This window comes from Fulmarus glacialis, unplaced genomic scaffold (assembly GCF_000690835.1).
Source record: "Fulmarus glacialis isolate BGI_N327 unplaced genomic scaffold, ASM69083v1 scaffold15615, whole genome shotgun sequence".
Classification (NCBI taxonomy): Eukaryota; Metazoa; Chordata; class Aves; order Procellariiformes; family Procellariidae; genus Fulmarus; species Fulmarus glacialis.
The window spans coordinates 5,903-20,422 of record NW_009212451.1 but is presented as its reverse complement, the minus strand read 5'-3'; the positions used below and the strand labels follow the sequence as shown (position 1 = coordinate 20,422).

Genomic DNA, 14,520 nt, shown 5'->3' with positions numbered 1-14,520 from the left:
TTGCTATGCACTACTCTTCGGGGTGAACCAACGGGCACCTTCTAGCAGTCTGGCTAGTCTGTGAGGAAACATCCAATAAAGTTCTCTGTTAATTATTTTCTAGATGTCAGCTTGCAAACTTTTGTTTCTGTGGCTCTTGTTTACAGCTTTATGTTTTTGGGCTGCTGACAGGACTGTGTTATAATTAGGACTGTATCATCTCCTGGGAGAGGCCAGGCAGGAAAAGCATGCGCATTGCGTACTCTCGGTATTCAGGGAAGAGGCAGGTGCAGGAGCTGTGTGTGCTGAGCTGGAGCAGCTTGGGGATTTGTGCCCAGGAAGAACACAGGACAGCTCTCCCAAAACCCATGCTCATCATTAGAGACTGGCTTTTAGCTCTTCCATGGGTGAAGTACAGGAACAGCTGAAATAGCAAGGGACAGGCAACCAAGCTAAATTAACCTTGAGAGATATCATGCTAGTGAATTCCTTCTGACTCATCCTGTTCCTAAATTCAAGTCTGGACTGGGATCTACCAATGGGAAACATGAGAACTCCAGTGATGCTCAGCAACTATCTGAGTTGAAAGCCAAGTGTGAAGATCGTAGCTGGGGACTCTTGCAGGGAGCATCTGTGCTGAGCATCACACAAGCATCGCTCCAACAGATAGCTAAGTAGAACTTAAGCAGCTCCAGAATGAGGTCCCTGGTTACAGGAGCTGGCTTCTGAAAATCTTGCAGTCAAAATAGCTTGGTCATGCCATCCCAAACTAACAAGGCATCGGGTTTTCCAGGTGCTGGAGGAATGTCAAAAGCACCTCTACTTCCTTCTGCTAGCTGGCTTCATTTAGAAACTTTTTGGTATCGGTGTGTCTGGCCAGTCTGGAGCCTTAGCTGGGTAATGGGACTGAGGAGAAAGGAGGGTGCCGTGCGTGTTGCTGATGTGTAGGAAGAAGTCCATTTGAATTCTTGTTGGTGCTGAATGAGAAGCAGGTTTAGCAGGGATCTGCACAGTTCCCTGCCTGCTCCATTAGTCCAGGCAAGGTACGGCATCTGCAGTCTGGGGTGTGACCTCTCTGTGCGTGCCTCCTTCCAGCAGGGACAGGAGATGCTGTCCCTACATCCATCCACTGTCTGTGCCATCCTCTGTTCTCCATCCCTGTCGGAGAGCCTTTTCTTTAAGCTTGCATCCTGTTTATTGCTGCTGGAATGTCCCTGGCGCAGAGGGTGATATTTGTGCCGACATGGAGCTCTTCCAGAGGGAGCTGGAGTGTCATGGGTGAGCCACAGTCACAGGAGCTGCTGGGTGGAATGTCCAGAATGCCCTCTCCCTCTTCAGCCTGCTCTGCTCCTATTTTTGTTTGTGTCTTTTTTTTTTTTTTGCCACTTGAAATACTTCATGGGTCAACTGACCTTTTGCTGGCTGGCAAATGGATATCAGTGTGGTCTGACATCAACAGGTGAGCATCATGGTGCCCTTGGTGCAAAAGTCCTGCTGCTGAAGATGTGGGTCTGAAGAGGCCCTTCTTCCCCACTTGCCACCTCTCCTGCTCTGGGGTTTTTAACCTTTGTGATGGTCCTTATCCTTATGCATTGCGCAGGCTTGAAGTAGCCTTTCTGTCTATCTCAGAGCTCGTAGCTGTGGTTAAGGGCCTTCCCAGCTGCCCGGCTAACATCAGTTTTAGGTGATTGATCTTTAGCTCTTCTCCAGAGACAGAGGAGTAGCAGGCTGCTGTGGCTGGAGGTGTTTGTATACAGTGATAAATAGCACATGCTGCTTGAATGCTTTTCAGGTTAGAGATGGGTAGTTTAGGGGAATGGGCCTGCTGAGTGAAAGGTGATGAAGCTTGTGATGGGCCTTAATTCCTTTTGAGCACTCCTTGCAGTAGCTCTCTATCTACTCTCATCTTGCTTCTCTTGGAAGTGGGTGACCTGTATCTTCTTCTAGGCTTTTTAAAATGTATTTATATATTGTGGTGAGCTGCCGTGCTGAAGAACACAAGGCAGTAGAGACTTAGATACTGGGTTATTTTGGAGTTGAGCATGACTGGTGGGGGTGAAAGCCAGTTCTCTAAGGGAACGGTCTTGCTATGTCAATAAGCTAATCTCAAGCTGGCTTGACATAGCTTGAAAATGGAATGTGAACTAGCAGCTGCCTTCACATCTTTTCCCATGGCTAATGGTAACTTGCCCCCTGTAGCTGCTGCAGAAGGATCACAGGATGAACCAGCAGAGGTGGAGCAGCTGGCCTCCCTCCTCTCACAAAGGACACGTTGGGGTGTTTCAGGACACAACTGTCTGATGCTCCTTTGCGTCACCACAACTGAAATTCAGATAAGGACGATGGCCCTGCAGTACTCAGGCTCATGTATAACAACACCCACTGGGGCAGTGGTGGGGGCAGGGAAGAAGGGGGATATGGCTTTTCTAATGAAAATAGAATATTCCACATATTAATATAGTTTTTAGAGGAATATTGGCTTAGTAAATCTGTATAGGGAGAAGTGGTGAATTAATTGGTTGGTGGGAGGAGAATTAAATGTTTTCCCAGCAATCAATACCAACTATTAGGGATTGTCTCTGCTCCTCGGTACGTACCTCAGGAAGGGAAGAGGAACTTAATTTAGCTTTTTCACATGACCCTGTGTCCTGAATTACCAGATCCATCAAAAAACATTGGAAACTTTTCTGCTCACTGGAATTGGCACTAGACTAGTCCTAGTAATAACTGACAGCTTGTGGCTGACCCCTGTAGGACTCATCTCTCTTGATCACCTCTCATTCAGCTGCTCCCTCTGGCAGGCTGAGAGCAGAATTTGAGCTGGTTTTCCTGGAACAGCACTTCTGGTAGTAACAGGATTAAAACACTGTCACCTTTTCTCTCTCCTCCCAAATGTATTTCCAAAGCAGCTTGTCATTTGTCATGGATCTAGCTACATAAACCTGACTCCTTTGGCTGAACTCTCAGCTAGCCTTATTTCCAGGAAAGCTGGTGGTGCTGCAGATCACCCCGTGCCTGTCTCTTCTCGCAGAGCCATTCTGCACTCGGCTTTGGTGCAAGTGAGCCAGCAAGTCCCACAGAATCACAGCTGCCCTTAAATTGAAATACCTCAGAAGCTTCTGTGTGTATGCATGTATGCACACATGTATAAAACAAACAACCCACCCCAAATACCCAGAAAGTATTCAAAGAATGAAATTGCTAATTAGCAAGGATTCTTTTTTGTCGTCTGTTCTTCTGTGTCCCTCCTGCCTCACTTGGCTGTGAAATGGTGATAGAGCAGGCAGCTGCAACTGAAGTCTCCCCTCAGTCTGTTCCCTGGCATGGCTGAGACTTTGCTGTTTCGTTTTTCTTTAGCAACTTCCAGCTCATATTTTAGCTCAGTCACAAACTCAATTTAATTGCAATTGTTTTCAGTATTGCTATCAAGTCTTTCTGCACACTGAGATGTCAAGTCTGAAAGCATCATTCTCTAAGCACCATCTCGTGGGTGACAAGCCCCCCCCCAGCATGGCTTTTGCATGCAGTGTCTCCCCACGGCTGCATGCTCAACACCCACCCTCCCATTGGGTTTTTCAGCTAAGCCAGCAGCTCCCCGCAATGCACTCGGTGTGGTGGAGTTTCCTGGGGTTGTGTGGCCAAGGTGCTCGGCTGGGATTCATTCAGTTTTTGGCTCTGTTGCAGGTTCTCTGTGTGTCTTTCCTCCCCTTGTCAGATGTGAAGGCGTCTTAGGGAGCGTTATGAGTGCTAATGTCATGGTGCTGATAAAATGTAATTTCTGTGAGGCTGACTTCCTTCATGTTGGGAAGGATGTTGAACCATGTGGCTACTATCTGGAACAGGCTGGGCTCAATGGCTTACTGCTAATTGAGTAAGTAAGATCAGAATTAGACTGCTAAACATTGCTCTAGGACAGAGCAAAAGACTGGGATTATAGTGCTAAAAATTGCTTCAGAGGGGGGAACTTGGATTTTCTGCTAAGTTGCTACCTCACAGTGCCTAAAATCCTCACCCCAGAGTCTCTGGTCATGTTCAAGGGTCCAGTTCTTTGTGTGCTTGAGCTACTGGTGTTGATGGGTGTCCTAAGCACAGAATCGCGTTCCCAGGCTGTGTTGATGGAAAACGTTGCCAGCACATGTGTATTGCAAAAGAGTGGGATGTGTCAATAAGCATTGAGGGTGTTGTTGCTCTTATCTCCATTACGTTTATTAACCTGGGTCTGACTTGGGTTCTTTCATTCTCCTGCCTCCTTTCTGCAATTGCAAGACTGGGTGGGAGAGCGAAGCGGAGGGATTTCCAGTTGGCTTGAGCTGATAGTTTTTCATCTTTCTCCAGGAACTGAACTTCAGTTTGATTGGAGAGAATTCTTGATTTGTGAAAGCATGTCTCTTTTCTCTGGTTTCTTTAATTCTTCCCACATGTATATTCCCAATGCCCCTGGGAGTGCAGTGATTGCCCGGTACTCAGAGGAACTGTTGTCTTGTATGTCACCATAGCTAGGAGATGCTTGTGGAAGCAGCAGTCAGTGTGTGCAAAGGGCAGCATGCTGGGTGCTGAGGGTTTGGCTTGGGTTGATGTTTTTGTTTTGTTTTCTCCTGTCCCTCCTTTCCCACTGCACAGCCTTGATGCTCTTGCCAGATCAGGCTCCTAGTGACCGTGAGATAATGGGCTTAGCAGATGCCTTCCCTTTTGTGCAGATGGGATGTCTCCTCTCCTCCAAACCCAGCTGGGTCACTGTGTGAAAGGGTAAAGCAGACATGCCTTTGTGATTCCTGTTTGCCATCAGGGCCTAGTTTAGTGCTGTGGAATCGGTCATGGAAGGGACTGGACACCAAAGGCATTGCAGGTGGCACTAAGTCACTGATTCCCTGATGGAGCATAGTGTCTGTCTTGCTCACCTAAGATGTGGCTGATATTCATAGCAGAGCTGGGATCGCTTAGCGGGAACGCACCAACATTCCTGTTTGCCGGCACTTCTGCTTACAGGCAGATGTCTTTTTATAATGTCAGAAAAAAGAAGATGCTTACTAGAAAATCTTTAGTAGAAGATGTTTTGAAATGGATTTAGCCATAAGCTCAAAGCTCTTAAAGCATCTTCCTTGTTTTCTTTGTTAGTCTGTGTTTTCACCAGCCCTGCATTGGCCAGTGAAACAGGATCTACTGAAAAAGTGTGAGGCCTTAGCCAGATGCATGTCATCTTCTTTGACTTAACAAAACATATGTAAGATGAGGCTCCCTTGTGATGAGGGAGCAAACTTCCATAACTTCTATAACACTGCCCATAATAGCCTCTCGTCTTGAGTAATATATCAGCCAGTGGGGAGAAACTTCTGAGTAAAGGTATGAAGTAGGCTTTTCTGTGCCTTATTTTGTAAAGGAGAAGGCTGGTTTTGCTAGGATTTCATGGTGCATTTTTCTTTCTCTCGTTGCAGGTGAGGCTGGCGCCAGCATTATTCGAGTGTCAAAAGAAGCCCGGAAGAGGTTCTTGGGCCCACTCCACCCATCTTTCAACTTGGTGAAGACCATTCGGATCTGCCTGTCCAAGGCCGTGCCAGAGAATGGGCATGAGGTTGCAGCAGGACGTTTGGGTATTTCCCTGACGCGGGTCTCTGATGGAGAAAATGTGATACTGTCAGACTTCAATTCCAAGGAGGAGCTGATCCAGGTGAATGGAAACTTTTTGCAGAGGGCTAGGCAGGAACTGCATGCAGTTTTGTTTTGCCTTGGTCTCCAGATGTCCTTAGTAATGGTGTGTAATTGTCAGCACATGCCAGTGTGGTGTTCTGAGAAGAGTAATATGTTCAGTAGGCTTTGATCTGCTTTTTACATTCTGGATCTCTTTCTCCCTCAGGCCTGTGTCTGCAGCACCTTTATCCCTGTCTACTGTGGGCTGATACCTCCAACCTTGCGTGGAGTGGTAAGTAAGACTCTAAGATGCTCCTTCATTAAACCATGTACTGCTGAATAAGAAGGCAGAAATGCTGGTACTCAATTTTGGCAGTCTTATTGGCTGTCTGCTGGCAGCAAATAGCCTGAAGAGGCATCAGAAATTCCCAAATAAACAAATTCCAACAGTGGGTGTGCCTTCTTTCCACTGCTGCCTGCATTTGGCTATAAAAGTCCCAAAGACTAGAGGATTTAACATGATAGTAATATATAGCAATCTGGGCAAGTGCTGGCTGACTTAGCAGATGGTTCTCCTGGCTGCTTGGTACAACGCTGTCTGTCGCTGAGGCTCCAACCCTCTGCACGTGGAAAGAACTTGTGTCCAGGATAGAAATCATGAGTGTAGTCCCTCTCCCATGTGCCTGACACTTTCTGTGGGGTTTTAACTAGTGGTGTTGATACCGGACCTCTTTTCCGTGGAGTTCTTCCTGTCCTTCCTCTGAGAATAATATTCTTCTACCTGCTAGAGCTTTCTTTAACATCCTGTCCAAGGCTGTCCAGAGCAATTTCTCCCTTCTGTGTTTGCATGTTAGAAACGAAAACATTTGAAAGCTGCGCAGAGCTGGAGCGTCTCTCAATATTGCAGTCGTGCTTAAGGGCCTCAGTTGAGCTTTGACTCCCCTTGTGCCACATAGGTTAATGCATACATTAAAAGGCAGTTTGTTTGCAAACTAAATTGTCAAAAGGGAGCGGGAGAACTGCTACTAATGTATGTGTGCCCTGGTTTCCCATAAGTGACCTGATCAAGATGCCTCAGTCTGTCAGAGCACAGCATCAAATCTGCCCCACTACTACCTGTGTCCTAAAAGCGAGGTCAGTTTTGCTCCTGCATGATATACAACTTGGCTGGTTTTGTCTTGTGCAAGCATGTTGGGCAGGGAAATGACCTGGAAGAAATGTCCAGCCCTTCAGAGAAGTGACAGAATCAGTAATGGTTTGGCATTTGCTCAACTACTGCAGGCAGGGTTTTTGTCCCACAGCTGGAGGGAGCATAACAGTGGCTCTTGCCCGACACATCTTTGGGGCTAGCTGAGGTCAGTGTGGATTAGGCAAAATCTCAAAATTCCAAAACTGCATACAACATCAGGGTCTCTGGAATGTGCAGCTGCCCTGGCATACTGAGGGATGACTTTTCATGTCAAGATTCCTCATGGGGAAAGGTGGGAAGGGAATATATGAGATGAAGAAATTAATTCCTACCTCTTCCCCAGAAAATCATGGCTCTTTGTGTCTCTGAAGGGGGACTGGTGAGGGGAAAGGTTAAATTAGGTTGGGTATGAGCTTGGGAAAAGTCTTTGAAATGGGACTGCATGGTTCCTAGCATGCTGGTGATGACTGTATTTGCCACAGGACAGACTGACAGGTCTGGCATGAGGACCAGTTTTTGAGGCAGTATGACAAGGGTCAAAAAGCTAGGTGTCAGTTCATGTGAGTGAGGGGCCCTGTGAGGGGGAGGACATGATAAGGGAATGGAACTGGGCACTCCAGAGTTGACCTCAGTCCATGAACTATCCCCAAAAGCTGCTGCTGCTCACACCTGCCGGCAGCTGGGGTCTCCAGCCCGTGGCCCTGTGCTGTTAGGGGCTTTGCAGGAGGTTGGAGGTTAGTCCTGGGTTGCTGGAGGTTCAGGCAAATCCAGAGAAGTGGCTTCTGCTCTTGAGTAAGGAATGGCATTGCTTGGGGAATGGCGGACCAGAGAGCGGAGTCTGCATGTGTATTCCTAGATTTCCATGCAGTGAGAAGGCTTTGCCTGTCCGCCTTACTGTAGTTAAGCCTTCTTTCTAATGGCATCCGTTCACTCATACTGCCACCCTCAGGGAAACGTATGTTTCTGCACCCTTACTGCAAAACTAGTGGTGTCTTCGCTAAGTGGCCAAAACACAACTCCATCTTTTTTAAACAAAGTGGATGTCTGGCACTGTGCTGCCTGCTTTGCTCTGTCCTCTTCCCACTCATCCTGCCACGGTCTCATCCTTGCAGAGAGAATCAGCCAGGCATCTCCAGCTCTAGCTGTGCCTCATCTGGTTTCAGTGGGGCAGCTTTGGGGAGATGATGATAATGACAGTTTGCTATGGTTGCTTTTGGCTTAGGGAAAACTGATGCCCACTTTAAAAGGGGGTGAGGGTTCAATTGATTTTTTGGCACCTCTGTGGTCTAGAAAGCATCCTGTAAGCAAGCTGAGTGTTCCTGTTTCCAACAGGGTGTACTTTTCCTTGAGTTTAACCTATCCTTCCACTTTCTTCACTGCCCAAACCCAGGTGGTGTGGGAGTCACTAACCACGTCTGTCTTGATACTGTGTTTGGTGAACAACACCTGATGTGAGGATGAAATGCCCTGCACTATGAGTTAGTGCTGCTGTAGCCTACAACTGTGGTCACAAGCAGTCTCCCTTGAACCTGTAGGCTGTAAGCAGAGGTAGCCCCGAGGTTTAGTTTGCTCCCAAGAAATGTGCTGTGCAGTCCACCCTGACCCTGTTGCCTTGATGGGAGCTGGATTCCTATAGCTGAGTTTGATTGCTTTCAGCCCAAGAGCCTATGAACTGTTCCCCAGGCTCAGAGGAGCTGCTTGAAGAGGTGTCTGCCTGTCTGCTGTCCACAGCAGGAGAGAAAAAAGTGCGAAGCATCCTCCAGGCAAAGCAGCCAGCATTTTCCTAGGCATTGTGCAGCAAAAGACCGATGTCAGTGGTCAGTCTGCCTGTGAGACGAGGCAAAGCATGACAGTGAATGGAGTATGCCCTCTTTTGATCAGCATTTCTGTGCTCTGCCTGTGTTCAGCCTCTGCCAGCTCAGCTCCTCACCCAGCAGAGCTGAACGATGTTACAGCTGCTGCTTATAGGGCTGTGTAGCTCCTGATGATGATTTGTGCTTGAACCTGTCCAAAGGGAATGGTTCGGGCAGCAAATGGCAGGATCAACCCTGCTACAAAGTCAGCAGGACTCTTTCGTAACTGAGGTTCACAGGAGCTTGAGTTGTTACTCAGCAAAGGTCTCAAACTTCCTGTTCTTTTGGCTTGACCAAGTCTCCTTCCTTTTATCTTCTGCATGTTGCTTGCTCTGCCAAAGGCCTGTGATAGAGATTGTCTCGCTCAGCTCCTTGCGCAATTATGGTACTTCAGAGAATACTTTCAACTGAGTACATGCTACTGGGGTTGTCCTTCCTGCAAGGGTAGCACAAATGTATTTATGGTACATATGTACAGAACACTCTGTGATAAGAGGGTGCCTGTTAGGAGCAAAATCCAAGTCCCTTGTATGCTATTATCACACCACAGCAAGTAGATTCCAAATGTGTATGCATGTGTTGGGATTGCTGCTTGATAAGCCTGCTAGCAATAGATCAGGTGATTTTACTCTTAGTTTAACTCTTAGTTTACTCTTAATCCACCAGTGGGGACCTGTGTCTGAGCTTATTTGTTTTAAATGCAAATGAAAAATGGCACAATGTCACAGCGTGACAGCTTAGATCAGTGCTAATTTGCACTGCAGGTGGTTGTTGGTGTGTTATATTATTTAACTGGACAGCAGTCAAACCCCATAGGAGATGTAAGTCAGCAGTCACACAAGTGAATATGCCTTTCTTATTGAACACTTGTGACCACACACTTGACTGTAGGAAGAAAGGCATATAGCAAAAGGATATTATAGACAACACAGCTGTGCTATCACTGGTTTTGACTCCTCCAGTGCTGGTGGATGTACTCCATTCTCTTCCCAAGTTGTTGGCACAAATATGAACAGGGACATAGAGTAAAATAAGCCGCTTGATCAGTTATGAGAATGAAGAGTGAAGAGTACTTCATTTGTCTTGATTTCAGAGATATGTTGATGGAGGCATTTCTGACAACTTGCCACGATATGAGCTGAAGAACACAATCACAGTGTCTCCATTCTCAGGAGAGAGTGATATCTGTCCACGGGACAGTTCCACAAACATGCATGAGCTGAGAGTCACCAATACAAGCATCCAGTTCAACCTTCGCAACCTCTACCGCCTCTCAAAGGCCCTGTTTCCTCCAGAGCCGCAGGTGAGTTTCCTGGCAGCACCAGAACTTGAGGACGATAGATAGGCACTGGCTATACTGTGCACTTTAGCAGAAGAAGATTCCAGACGCTGTTAGTTTTGTCTCTCTTGCTTGTCTGTTTTTTTTTAACCTTGACGTTATCAACCCAGTGACTTGGCAAACCTTGACCATCTGCACAAGGTTGTAGAGGTCACTTGGTTTTCTTTTGCTACTGGGAGATCTGGAATTTAGGTGGTAGCAGTTTCTTGGAAAGTATTCCCATGTGGCTCTCTCTAGAGTGGCGTTTGCCAGGAAGTCAGGCTCACTTCTAAACAAGGATGTATCAGCCATTGGAACCAACGCGCTCTTGAGTTTTTTAAGGTCGGGATAGAGCTGCCAACCTGAAGCCAGTGACTGTCTCCTAAAAAGTGCCAGTAGAGCAGGTGGCACTGCAAGCAGCTTCGCAAGCTTCTGAGCAAGCGCAGCCTCTGTTAGCCCTGGCATTTGGGCGTGATAAGCATGCATTCATGTGCTGAATTACTTGGACAAGTTTTTCCCTGCCTCCTCTCTAGTCTTAGCTGGCTTTATCTGCAAATGCAGTGGTCCTTTCTGGCATCTGCTGGGAGGTATTCTGGTCTGACTGTCAGAATGACTCGCTGAAGGCTGCCCGCAGCAGCATCAGCTCTAGATGGGCTGCAACTCTAAGCCTATAGGATTCCAGATGTCCCTTCCAATCTGGTTTATCCTGTGATTCCCATATCCAATGTATTTGTGTTATACCTCTCATTCCTGGTCAAAACCTGGGAAGAGCTGGCAAGGATGAGACTTGCCCTTGGGGTAGCTCAGGAGTCAGGAGGATTCCTCTAAAGCCAGCATTGAGCTGGGTGTTTGCCAGGCTCAGCCAGACAATCTCCAAATGACTTGCTCTTGCCTTCCTCTGCCCACAGGTACTGCGGGATATGTGCAAGCAGGGCTATCGGGATGCGCTGCACTTCCTGAAGAAGAATGGTAATGCACTGGGTGTTTGTAGGGTGCACTGACTTGCCTCTTTTGTGCCTGGCTTGGTGGCTTGGCTTTGAGAATAGCCAATAGTGCCTATGAAAGGTGGAAGGGCAGAATTGAGCTGTACCTCAGATATCAGAATATGGAATTTCCATTCATAAGTCTATTTTAGCACTTCAGGAAGGAGAGGTGGAGTGAACACCTTTCCAGTGCAATGCAGAAGGACTCTAACCACTCTGATACCAGAGCGGTGGCTTTGGCACAACTGAGTGTTGAAGCTACTTAGCATGTGCTCAGTGCCACACCAACACAGTTGTTAGGCACCAGTGCCATTTGGACCTCCTGCAGATACCCTTCTCCTTTTTATGTGCAGCTAGGGTATGTCTAATGTGGCACAGCAGTGCAGAGTGCAGGCATGCCCTCAGCAGCCCCCAGCACCTGGCTGTTTGACACTACTGTTTCACTCTCTCCTACATGCAACCGCTGGACTTTCTTGCCTCTGACTGTTGTAGCAGGTTGAGTGAGTGTTTGATGCCACCTAGTGTCAATTTATAGTGGATCAAGCACATTTGTTTGTGATGTGTACCGTACTGGGATAAGAGCAGTCATGCAGCTATATTTGTGGATTAAGCTGCAGGAAGGAAATCTGACCTACAAGATTGGTGACTGGCAGATTATAGCAACAAAACACTGCCAAACAGCACCCTGCGGTACTTAAAGGGGAAAAGTTAGAATTTCTGGTGGGGAAAGAGAGGATGATCTTAAAGCAGCAAGGTTTCTAATTCATTGTGGTAAGCATTACAATAGATGTAAGCTAAAGAGGGTATGATGTCTGTCTGTCTGAGGGGAGTTAGGGTGAAATGAGGGCTAACACTCTAAAGGCCAGGCAAGGCAGGGCAGCTAGTTTGTATCATCCTTATGGTATAACTTCTCTTCTCAGGTCTCCTTCACCGTCCAAGTCCTGCCCGTCCTCTCCTTGCCATAGAAGCCCCCCCAGAAGAGGAAAAAAAGGAAGAAACAGAAGCTGAGGACCAACTAGAGGACAATACTGCCCTTGCTGTTGTTGAAGAGCACATCTTTGAACACTTGTCTCCCAGACTGAGCCAAGGTATGATCCAAAGGGAGAGAGCACAGGCAATCTTCCTGTGCTGCCTGGTCCACTTCAGAGGATTACTGGGATGTGGGTATTGTCTGTGCCTGGGCTTGGCCATACCTGTGGATTGAACTGGCACCTGCTGATGGTTAGATGGAGTTGGGGACTCTTAGATAAAGTTGTGGCTTACCCTGTGGAGGCTGAATTGGGAGAGGGTCACAGTCTTCTGCATGGTAAGGAGAGGAGGGCATCTTGATGCTCACTCCTTTGGGAGTCTGATAAAGCTAAAAGCTGCTAGTCTCAGCTGTGAGAGAATTACTACCCTGAGCAAGACTTCCTTAAGAAGTGGAAGGTGGAGAGGGGAGACATCAGGCTGGGTAACTTCTGGGGTACGACGAGAAAAGGAACGGTCCCATTGGGGAGATTCAGCCATGTTCTCTTCTGTCTTCAGCTCTTCTAGAGGCTTGTGCTGAAAAAAGAAGTTTCTTGACTGATATCACCAATATGCTGCCTATACGTGTGGCCACGGCAATGATGGTCCCCTGTATGCTGCCTCTGGAGTCTGCAGTTTCCTTCACTGTCAGGTAGGCCTTCGACTGGTTCCCTCAGTGGTTTTCTTCCCAGTGAAACCAAGTGTTTGATGTAGCTGGTGGAGCATGAATGGACAGAAAGTAGAATTCTCTCTATGAGGAAAGAGTTCCTGCCATTTATCGGACATATGGGGGGGGAAAAAAAAATTTCCTACCTTCATATGTCTATTAGCTACAGCCAATAACTCCAATTTGGAAGCAAGGAAGATGGCTGTATGCTGGAACTTTCCCTAGAAAGTGGTGATAAATTTTGGAGCCTGGAGAGAGACTTCTGAACTGGGAGTGCAGGGATGAAAGTAGGAACCACACAAGAGGTGGCTCCCCTCTGGAGCAATGGGTAGAGAAGTCCCAGCCATTTCCAGCTCTACACTTACGCGGCTGGGAAGACAGGTCTTTCAGACTTGTTCTTAGTACAAAGTACCTTATGAAAAATTTCTGGAAGGGGGTAGTTTGTGATAGAAAGGCTTGGGGAAAAACACTTTTCAAATCTGAAAATGGATGAAAAATATGGAAAGTGCAGATGCAAAATGTAAAGAATATGTTCCTGGGCTGTTCTCATACTTAATTACTCCCCCTTAATTCTATGAATGGTAGTGTAAATGGCTCTTGCTGCATTTGTCACTAAAAATAATGAGTAACCATTGATAGGAAGCAAAACTGGTGTTATTCCCATCCTATCCTTTGTGTGGCCCAAGTAATGGTTGTCTCCTGTCTCTTCCCAGGTTGCTGGAATGGCTCCCAGATATCCCTGAGGATATTAGATGGATGAGGGAGCAGATGACTGAAATCTGCAACTATCTTGTGAAGAAAGCCAAGAAGAAACTGGGCAGCCATCTTTCAGCCAGGTATGGCTGCTTTCCTCCACAGCGCTATTCTGGAGGAGTCCTCCATTACCCCTTCCACCTTTGACTTCTGCAGACTCTACTGCATTGGCGCAGAGCAAGTAAGGCACAAATTGACCAGAAGGATTTACTGCCCAACCTAAAACGCAAATCTGGTCCATGGTCTCTTGGCTTCATTAACTGTTGGGATAGACTCAGCACATGGTCTCCTTTCTTCTTCCCATTAGAGGGCAGACCCTGTAATGAAGCTGTTACTATAACAATAGGGCAGAAGTAGGTCTAATTAAAACAATATGCCAGCTTATCCCATGCTCCCTGTAGAAGACAGAGGTGCTTGTCTGTGTGGCATTTGCTGGCCCAGGATCCCCAAAAAGTTCCTTCCGACGGGTACTTGCATTCAAATGATCTTTTCTGCCTCGAGATCTAGGCCTGGTTTAGGGTGGGGGAGGCACTAGGGTGGCCAGGAAACACCAGAGGGTTTCCAAATGAGACAGAGTGCTTTGGGTCTGTGTGTGTTCCTGTGCTTCTGAACTGAACTCCCCGCAGTAGGCCATGGCTTGAGGCTGAGGCAAGACTGTTGCTTGGATGAGGATAGGAAACTCCGTATTACAGAAGTAGGCAGAGGGTCCCAGCTGTGATTCAGATCCTAGTACAAGGGGGTGATTCTTACCCACAAGAGCTCATGGTCTGAATAATCAAGAGATGTGAGGGGGGAAAACGGGCACACACGGAGACTTCTGACTAAGATCATGCAGTCAGTGGTAGAATAAAAAAGCTCTGTGGTTCTGGAGCTCTAGTCTGGTGACCGGCTCAAGTCTTCCCATGTACTGATTCTTTGCATGTGTTTGCCTTTTAGGCTTTACTATCACCTCGAGCTTGGAGGGCCCCAGAGCCTGCCAATTTCTTCTGCACCGGCTTGTGGTGAAGCACTGCCTATGTGGATGAGAAGCAACCGTTCCCTGTCTGATGTCATGATGAAGTGGGAGGATTACCAGCGCCAGCTCATGCTGGGCTTACTCTGCATCAACGTGGACATGCAGGCCTCCCTCTTTCCTCGGGAAGGGTTTC

The 14,520-nt window shown here is 47.4% G+C and overlaps 1 protein-coding gene across 1 annotated transcript; it reads left to right on the top strand.

Moving 5' to 3' along the window:
• Window positions 1–5,411: 5,411 nt before the first annotated feature.
• On the top strand, window positions 5,412–14,520 carry PNPLA2 (patatin-like phospholipase domain containing 2; the record flags this gene model as incomplete). Its single annotated transcript, XM_009577888.1, has 8 exons — window positions 5,412–5,644; window positions 5,831–5,896; window positions 9,740–9,949; window positions 10,873–10,933; window positions 11,868–12,035; window positions 12,472–12,604; window positions 13,333–13,455; window positions 14,309–14,520. Coding segments are annotated over 8 exons (1,206 nt in total), but the record flags the coding sequence as incomplete, so codon positions are not given.